The 9,872-nt window shown below is 40.9% G+C and overlaps 2 protein-coding genes across 2 annotated transcripts in view; both read left to right on the top strand.

Annotated features, from left to right (window-relative positions):
- rint1 (RAD50 interactor 1) overlaps positions 1-6,677 on the top strand; it is a 15,929-nt gene extending 9,252 nt beyond the window's left edge. Inside the window, exons 9-15 of the mRNA XM_017426364.3 lie at positions 254-391; positions 2,809-2,903; positions 3,037-3,141; positions 3,837-4,057; positions 5,088-5,268; positions 5,965-6,083; positions 6,299-6,677. Coding sequence (XP_017281853.1) covers positions 254-391; positions 2,809-2,903; positions 3,037-3,141; positions 3,837-4,057; positions 5,088-5,268; positions 5,965-6,083; positions 6,299-6,512 — 1,073 coding nt within the window. The 3' untranslated portion in view covers positions 6,513-6,677. The remainder of the gene's footprint in view (positions 1-253; positions 392-2,808; positions 2,904-3,036; positions 3,142-3,836; positions 4,058-5,087; positions 5,269-5,964; positions 6,084-6,298) is intronic.
- Positions 6,678-8,376: 1,699 nt separating this feature from the next.
- The window catches only part of lemd3 (LEM domain containing 3), a 15,214-nt gene continuing 13,718 nt past the window's right edge, over positions 8,377-9,872 (top strand). Inside the window, exon 1 of the mRNA XM_017426369.3 lies at positions 8,377-9,649. Within this exon, the coding sequence (XP_017281858.1) occupies positions 8,416-9,649 (1,234 nt within the window). The 5' untranslated portion in view covers positions 8,377-8,415. The remainder of the gene's footprint in view (positions 9,650-9,872) is intronic.

Raw genomic sequence — 9,872 nt, forward strand, 5'->3', positions numbered from 1 at the left:
GCAGCAGATCTCATTTGTGAAAGTTCAGTTAAATGTCACTTAGAAATAAAGCTTGAAAAAGGTAAGAAATTAGATTATTTTTTCATATTTTTCAGAGAATAACTGACAACGTACGTAATTGGGGTATATCGTGATATATATCGTTATCGTGATATAAAATTATCCATATCGTGATGTAGGATTTGTTCCATATCACCCAGCACTACTTCAGAGAATGCTCGGCCCTGTATTCATTGTGTGGGTCTTCCTCCAGTGGCGGTGGAGAAGATGGATGCTATGCTGTCGGCTGAGGGAGCGTGGACGTCTCAGTATAAAGATATCAGTGATATGGACGAGCTCAAGGCTCCGGATTGTGCAGAGACATTTATGACTTTGCTGCAGGTCATCACTGGTAAGACCATTACTTTCAAATATTTTCACAGAAACTACAAACCCCGAGGGTGTGGGGTGGGGGTTCAGCTGAAGGGTGATGACAAATCCACAAAACAGTGGCCACAAGCCAAAATTGGCAAAATTGTAGCTACAAGCTAAAATTTAAGCAAGTTAGATTTTTTTCAGGATTTGAAGAGTTTTTAAAGTACTTCTATGAGGAAAAAAGTGTAAATAAAGGTAAAAAAATAACAAAAGTTATTTTGTGATGTTACTAAGGACACAAACCACAGCCACATAGCAAATAAATGGTGCAGTTTGACTGTTTTAGTCCAGTCTGTGGGGTTTGTTAGTGAAGGCTGTCCTGGGGGGGAGGATGGCTGAGAAACCCTGATGTTGGCTCGATGCCGTTATCACAGCTACTTTTCAGGAAAGCTCGAGTTTCTCTGCTCTTGTATCACTTCCTGCCAATAGAGGACGCTGCTGTGACAGCATAGGGCAAAAGAGACGGTGTTAAGTAGAAACGACGCTGAACCGTGTTTGGTATCATCTGGTGAATGCTTCAGTACCAAGTCCACTGCTTCTCCTGCATCATGTTGGCGGGCCTCCTATTACAACGCGGTGGAAAATTTAAAAATATTCTGCTTCCCATGCTTGTCACTGCTGGGGTCGAGAAAGACAGCATATGCTCTCCACACTACCAGAACAAGGTCCGACATTTGATGAAGCCATGGCTGAACTCTGAGCCCTCTAGTGGTGGCACAAGGAACTGAGACTTTGTGATGATCTCTGTAAACCTAATCAAAGTGTGATAATGGGCTGCCTCATACTATGTTGGCTGTGGTAGCATCATCTTCTTATTTCTTGATAATAGATGTATCTTAGTTCTTCTGGGATATTTTTATAACTCAACCCTGATCTGTACTTCTCTCAAACTTTGTCTCTGACCTGGATGGAAAGTTCCTTGGTCTTCATGATGATTCTTGCTTGGTGATAACCCTGACTGCTTAGTGTGGATATTTGGAGAGAAAGATGAACTGATGATTAACTGTTTACCTGCAGCAATAAGACAAGATCCAGGAATCTCATATTGACTTCTGGCTTGTTTCTACGATTCACATTAGTATCCAAATGCTTGCACCTGATAATACACCTTCTTACTGGAAGTTCAATAATTCCTTACTAAAGCATGAAATGGTTAATGCTGAAGTTGCTAGGTGAGGGGCTGGGCTCGGCTTGGGGTTGCTAGGTAATGGAGGCTGTGACGCAACAAGTCGTTTTGCAGACACCAGACTGACCATCGGACTGTTTCTAGAAGCAGCAGATACCCAAATGGAAGTACAAAAACATGCAAAAAGTAAATTTGCATCATCTCTTTTAAAAGAGACCTATGATGCAAACTTCCCCAAAAAAGGAAGTTAAATGTTTTTTAACAATAAATTTGCAAATTCTTCTGGCTAATTTTTATATTCAGAAATGTAAATTTGTAAATAAAACACCATACTTCTATTATTTTTATAAGGATGTGGAACTCTACATACAATCGATATCAGACTTGATATGAAATGTTTGCATGTATTTGTTTAGTTAACACCCCTGGCTCTTTGTTCGTGTAAGTGTTGTATTCTGCAGATTTCATTCATTTGATTGTTGTATATTTGCTATTTAAAAAGAAAACAAACCCTGACTGTTTAGAGGTGCCGTTTTGACAGTCACAACTGCAAACTGTAGGACTTTTCTCACTTTGCAGTTTATTACAAAATTATTGTAAATTCCCTGTTGCTTTTTAGTGATTTTTCCTGAACGTAGTAATAAAATATAGCAGAAAAAGTAATTGAATATGTACATTATACCAGTGGAAAAATCTTCAATGTAGCTTCTGTTTGGGTAAAGTTTACACGCCTTTTTAACTTTTGTCTATCTGCCCTGCTTTTTAAAGTGTGTTGAAATCCTTGGTTGTAAGAAAATAACATCCCAAAATCCCCTCTGTACATTTATTTATTTTTTCCTGTTTCTTTCGTACATTTTTCTTGGGCTGTTCACTACTTCAGCTTACATTCTGCCAACATTCAGCTGGTTTGGGACATTGCTGCTCTGACTTTTAACTTTTAAACTTTTTGAATTATTTAACTTTTTTCTAAAGGGAAAGGCATTGAGGTCTCTTCAAATCCTTGAAAAATCTTTGTTCTTATTGAAATCTTTTGGTTCCTGTTTTCTTAATTTTGATTTCTATCTACTGTTTTATTATTTTTAGCTTTGAGGTATGTTTTTCTTAATTTTAGCTTTTTTCAGTGTAATTTTAGATTTAGCTAATTTGAGATTTTGTTTGTTTTAATTTTAACAATTCAGTATCGGCTTCTTCAACAAATTTCAGCAACATCATTCACCACCTTCTTTGCAGATAAAGCTCCATTTTTCCTTTTTGTTCCATAATGGCAGAACGGTACCAGGCTTTGCCAAGTCCTTCAGCACAACTCAAGTTTCTGGAGCTGCAGATGGAGCTGGTTGATGACTTCCGCATTCGGCTCACACAGGTAACAATGACACCCTGATTAGAATATGAGAAAAGCTAACATCCCTGAAGGAAGGCGTATCACAGTATCGGTGTTGCTTCACATCATATTTTGAACTGAAGTCTGTTTCAGACCGTTTATTTTATTATTCCAGGTGATGAAAGAGGAGTCTCGGTTCCCTCTGGGCCTTCGATACTGTGCAATCCTTAATGCTGTTAACTACATTTCCACCATCCTCAGAGACTGGGGAGACAACGTGGTGAGGTTTTCTTTTTTTTAACTCCTCTTTTTTGTTGCAGTAAACGCATATTTTAATAACCAGTTTTTATTAAATTCATTTCACTTCATCACAAAAACAAGAAAATGTGGTGGGATGTTGAAAGTTTTTAACTCTCTGTTCTGAAAAGTTTGAACAGAATTTGTAAATAAAACAAAAACTGGAGATGCCGGCGATGATTACATGTCCATCAGTTGAGTTCAGGTTGCCATGGCGATTGCAGTTTGAGGCAGCTGCCATTTTTAAATAAACTTGAATTAATGACTCAGTTTAGCTCCTGTGAATATCACAAGTCATTCTCATTTGTGTCCCTGCTATAAAAATGACATTTTCTGCTAAGATAACGTGAACACTGACTGAATTGTTGAAGATAAAACAAGCACACAAAAACAATCTGCAAACTAGTAGCTAAAATATAAAGCTAGCGAAAGTGATCGCTGATCATGATCATTGAAACATGATCACCCATGCATTAATTATTCAATAGGAGGCTCGTACCTTTTTTCTTAGTTAAATCCAGGGGGAGACTTTTTTTTTTTTGGCCAGGCAGTGTATAAACAGGAAGAAACTGCTGTAAATGCTGACTTATCGTTGTTTTTTTTTTGGAATGACCGTATTCACCTCCTTATTCCTTCTCATTTGTATTTCTGCTGTTCAGTCTTTTTTTTTTCCTTCAGTTTTTTTTACAGCTGCAGCAGGCAGCGGTTTCGCTCGGTGAGCAGGAGGTTCTGGGGGGCCTTGAAATGATGGAAGTGGGTCGCCTGGCTTCCCTGGAGGGGTCCCTGTTTGACGGTCTGCTGTCGTTGCTGGATCGGTTAAAAGGAGACATGTTGGGAAGACTGTTGGACTTCCTTATGAGAGACATTGTGGAAAAAGCCAGAGCGTACTGTCATGAGAGGTGAGACATCAGCTCATCACCTCAACGCCTTCGCTGTCACCCTTCCTCAATTCAACAACCTTGGAGAAAAATGGCTGTGGCTCGGTCCGTTTTACAGAGATTGCACTAAAATTTGGTTTTAGCAGGTGGAGCAGCTGCACCCTCATGTTTAAAAGGGGGGTGCAAACTTGTGCTTCCACTGCCCCAAAGGTCGGTACGGTCTCCACCCCCCTCCTTCAGGTTTGAGTTGGTTCAGTCCAACCAGTGTTCAGCTGTGGAGATTAGAAAACAAAGACAGTTTTCAAACTGTGCTGCATCTTTTTCTGACTATGAATCAGACTGAACATTAAGATTGCACTATTTAGGAGAACAGGATACCCACAAGTTTATAAAAAGTAGTAATATAAACCCCTTTATGCTGATCTTATCGACATCAGCCCAGACTTCATTTATTGTAGAAAATTAGATTAGTGTTTGAATAAATATGGCCGAAAAATAGGTTTTTGCACATGTCTACATATGGTTTGATATTTAAATAAACATATTTCAAAGACAGTTAATAAATATGCAACAGGTCAGTAGCTCGCCCCAATTTTGCTCCCTTATTTTATCACATAATGAGGCACCTACGAGCACGAATAATATTATTTTTATATTATCACGATATGCATTTCTTCAAGGAATGCTTGGCCTTTATTATTCTGAAGGCAGTCTGGATGCCTTCGCCAAATAAATGGGTTTATTTCTGCTGTTTTCTGTGCTCTCCACACACATCCTTGGTGTGATTCCCCCGGCGGTGCAGCTCGGACCTTGTTGCACCACCGAACTGTCAGAAAAAAGGCAAGTTTTCTGTGCAGCCATGTTTTGCACGGACAATTTTTGACCTGTTTTTGTGTGCACAGCCTAAAAACCGTAAAGTGTTTGTTATAAATATAGTCTATTATTATTGTAGGTACATTAAATAAAGGTAAAAAGGGAGACTAAGCGTTTAGTAATCCTGTAAATTATGATTTTCAGATCGTTGCTGTTTTGTTTTCCTCTGTTTTTGTAGATGGTTGTCAGTTCCATCTCAGCAGGACCAGTCCACCATGTCTCTGTCCAGCTCAGCCTGTCCCATGATGCTTTGTGTGAGGGACAGACTGCTGAATCTTCATCAGGCCTTGAGTCTTCCTCTCTTCCAGCTGACGTGGCAGGGCTTGGCCGACAGACTCGACAACTTTATCTACCGAGATGTAAGAGATGAATATCAAATAAACCCATTTTTTATTCATTTATCGCCTGCCACAAAAGGTGAAAGGGTGATAGTGTGTGTGTTTGCTCATCAGTTTGGTTAAAAGGAACAAAACTGTAATCTCATGAACCACTGGGCAGATTTTAACTCTCATAAAGTAATCATTGCATGGACATCTACAACTGCAAACCTTTTTAGTCAAGTCAGTTTAAGATGGCTGCCACAGCTAATCCACCTTAGAAAACACAAAATAAACAGTCAAATTTAAAAATATGGAGCTAAAATTTGGTGTGGTAATATCTGAGTTATCCCCAACTTCTACTTCAAATACTAACTGATTAATTATACTGAACAAAAACATAAACCCAACACTTTTTCATGAGCTGAACTCAAAGATCTATGATGTCAACCCAATTCAAGATGGCTGACACAGCCAACTGACCATTGAAAACACAAAAATGGCTGCAGGCCCGTGATTTCTCATCGTCAGATGATGTTGGTCTAAAACTGTGGAATCTTTTTCTCGTTATTGTGCAGCTTTTTCCTTTAGGCTGAATCATGTTTGATCACAGACTAAGATGCCATCTATGATCAGTGTGGCGTCGCTCATTTTACGTGGAGTATTTTGCAGCCGAACAGCCGATCTTTGGATGGTAATCTCACTCCAGTGTCCATCATCTGTGTGCCGCTCTGTCAGGTCATCTTGTCCAATCACTTCAGTGATGGTGGAGCAGCGCAGCTCCAGTTTGACATGAGCAGAAACTTGTTTCCTCTGTTTGGTCACTACTGCAGAAGGCCCGAGAACTTCTTCAAGCAGTAAGTGTTTCACAGCAGCTCAAACACACACAGGTGCTCCACTCTGATTGGCTGCTTTATGACAGCTCGGTAGCATTGATCAGGTTGGGATTGGCCTTGAAAACATTTAGAACCCAGTCGTTTGTTTGTTCAGCAGCAAGTCCAGCAGAAATGGTTTTTATCACGACTACCTACGCATTCGTTTTGGTAATAAATCTTTTTGTTTCTGTCTGCAGTGTGAAGGAGGCCTGCATCATCTTGTGTCTAAATGTCGGCTCTGCCATTCTGCTGAAGAACCTCCTGAAAAGATCTGTGCAGCAGACGGGAGATCCAGAACGTGCCGGGGATTCTTCCCCAGAGTCTGCTCTGAATGAGATGGGCGTTTATTGCTTAGCACCGTGTGACGTACTTATTCTCCTCAACCTCAGAGCCTCTTTACCAGAAATATGAGATGTTTGGCTGTGATGTTCAGTGGGGCTGGCATCAGACTGACTGCAGACCTGCCATTGCAACCCATGTGATTGAGTTTTAAATCATTTCGAACTCATATTATAAATGTGTCGTTATTGACATTAAAATTAGAAGTATTAATAAACTTTGATTTCTTTAAAGTAATGTTTGTTTCCTATATTTATCAGAATGATCCATTTGTGTTGTCTTGTAATTAAACACGTTAATTGATCAATCGATCATTAATTTTCTTTACCTGCTTCTCCAGCAGCCACTGTGAGAGACACCTGGACAGGTCTTCTGTCCATCACAGCTTAATCCATTCATACTAAAATGAGTTTTAATGCAGTTTACATACTGGAAATGATCATTATCACCTGCTGCCAAAAGGGGAATGGGAATAATTTTGCCAGAGTTTGTGTGTTTTCATGTGTCTGTCTGTTAGAAGAAGAAATAGAAAAGAAAAAGGAAAAACTAAGAAAATGGCTAAAGCAAGGTTTGGAGATCCAAGCTCCAGTCTATGGAGGACTGAAAGCGACATAATTAAAACTAAAAGCAGAAATATATATATTTTGCTTTTGCTTTTTCCTTACACATTTCCTCCTCCTCTTTAATCACTGTGTGCATTTCTGCCTCCTCAGTATGCAAATGAGGTCAACTGGCAGATGAATCAACCCTATTCTTAAAAAGTAAACATCAAATCCCAACAACTATCCAAAAAATAACAAATTTCTCCAAGGCTTCAGGGTTAACCTTAAATTTAAGTAAATGTGAACGTTTTGCTCTTCATGAAACATCCCTTAAAGATATTTGCCAAGTCCGTATCAAATCTAAAATAAAATATTTGGGTATCCACTTATCTAAAGACCAAAAAAGTAATCAACTCCTCAATGTTGAAAGTAAACTCATTGCTTGCAAAATAAAACCAAACATATGGCTCCAAAGAGACTTATTAATCTTTAACAAAAATGGAAAGCTTATCGAGATGTATTTACCCGATTTACTCAAATGTCATTCCAAATAAATTAATGAAATCATTTTAACTTAATTTGGAGAAATAGGCCACATTATATTAAGAAAAGTATACCCATCCAAGGAATTATTTAGGAAATGTTTTAATATAGCTGATAACACTTGCACATTTTGTGAAAATGATATCGAAACAACTGACCACCTGTTCTTTTTTTGTGCAGTTGTCAAGAAATTTTTAGTGATTTGCAGACGTGGGGTAATAGCAATTTTACATCATCACCTGTTTCTCTTTGTAGAGATGATATTGTTTTTGGTTTGTAATTAAATAACAAAGAACAGGAACTCTGTATAAATGTTATTTTGTGTTTGGCTAAATTTTTTATTCATAGGAACAAAGTACAGAAATGCCCTCCCAATTTTATTCACTTTAAAAACGATCTCTACAAATATGTAAATTCTTTAAAATTTGTTAAAAATCCCAAAATTTATTTTCTCTTTTGAATGTTATTTCCCATAACTGATATGCTTATTCTACACTTTCCCCTGCATTAATTTAATATTACTTTATACGTTCCTTTATTTCTATTATTATTTGTTTCTTTTTCCTTTGTTCTATTTATGTTGTTCATTTAAAGAATGTATGACTAAACCTTTTTTTAAGACTAAGTTTGATGTAAAACTGAATTTTGATGTACACATGCTAATTTCAAATTAAAAAAATAAATTAAATTAAAGAGTAGGAGGAAATGTGTAAGGAAAAAGCAAAAGCAAAATATATATTTCTGCTTTTATTTTTGATTATGTCGCTTTCGGGCCTCCATACTAGTCGGCAGTAGGTGGCAGTAATGCAACTTGACGCTGGCAGACGCCCCCAACAAAAACGGCGAAGAAGAAGGAGCAGCAGCAGAAGAAGAACCACCACCTTCTGTTGATGACATTTTTCCCCAAGATGGCGTCGACGCAAATAACGGATGAAGAGCTTTTTTCCCAGCTGAAGTGCTTTGGCTTCACTCCGGGCCCGGTTACCGAAAACACGCGGCCGGTGTATCTGAAGAAGCTGAAGAAGCTTCGAGAGGAGCAGCAACAGAGAGGCTCCAGGGCGGCTAAAGGCCGCGGCGGGGGCAGCGGCAGCTCGGCGGCATCGAGGCCAGGGAGACATGACGTCACGCAGCTGAGCACAAGCAGGAGACCGGGCCCGAAGTCTTCCGTTCTCGGCTTCAGCTCCGACGAGTCTGACGCCGAGACCCCGCTGAAACGAAAAGGCCTGGATCACAGCAGGAGGGTGAACCGAAGCACAAATTGTCAACAGCAGCCGAAAACCAGACCGGCTTCGTCCAGAAGCGACACCATCAGGAGACCGTACGACGCTCTGAGTCCACCCCTGCCAGCACCAGAGGGACAGAGAAGCGTCCCGTTGGGCTGGGAGCTCGGGAAGAGATCCAGGCATTTACACAGTCCCAGAGACGAGGATGCTGGGGACGAAGACGTGAAGATTTCACACTCCGTAAATGGTCGCAGCAAACTAGCTGGAGAGTACTCGGACTCCGACGAGGAGGAGGAGGAGGAGGAGGAAACTGGGGGGCCCGGAGGCCGAGACGGAGAGCGGAGCAGCTTGGAGCTTCGACGGAGCCACACGACCGTGCCATTTTCCTCCCGGGCCGGAGGGAAAACCACTAATCCGCCTGAGAATCAAAACATGGTCGGAGGCCGAGAGGAAGTCGAAGAGGTGAAAAGGGGGGACTTGGACCCAGCGGGAGGTTCCCGGAGCTACAGGAAGAGAGGCTACGTGTCCCTCGGCGAGGACCACGCAGGAAGGGCCAACAAAAACAACCACGTTCACGGGGAGGACGAGGCGCCCAGAAACGTCCCCGACAACCGGTTCAGCATTGGGCTCAGACCGCGCCTCCTGAGCAGCAGCAGGACCCTCATCCAGGGGAACCACTCGAACCACAGCCCCGCTCCGAACCACTTCAAGAAGAAGTTATCAGTCCCAGAAGATGAGCTGCTGCTGCAGTTCAGGAGGGAGGAGCTGCCGTCCTCCGGCAGCTTCAGCGCCCATTACCTGTCCATGTTCCTGCTCACGGCCGCCTGCCTCTTCTTCCTGCTGCTGGGCCTCATGTACATCCGGATGAGGGGCTCCGGGGCCTCTGCCGTGGACGGTGGGGGTAAGTCAGCTGGGAAGTCATTCTTTAACATGTGCTGGGGAATCAAACAAATAAAACTACAGGAAAGTAGTACTGGGCGATATAACGATCCATATCGTGGGGACGATAGAAAAGTGTCTATCGTGATATATTTTCTTCTATCGTTTCTATCATAATTGTATCAATGATTCATGTAAATATTTCATAACGTAGGCTACGACGAATGTATTAGTGTTGTCACTTT

This window comes from Kryptolebias marmoratus, linkage group LG1, assembly GCF_001649575.2.
Source record: "Kryptolebias marmoratus isolate JLee-2015 linkage group LG1, ASM164957v2, whole genome shotgun sequence".
Classification (NCBI taxonomy): domain Eukaryota; kingdom Metazoa; phylum Chordata; class Actinopteri; order Cyprinodontiformes; family Rivulidae; genus Kryptolebias; species Kryptolebias marmoratus.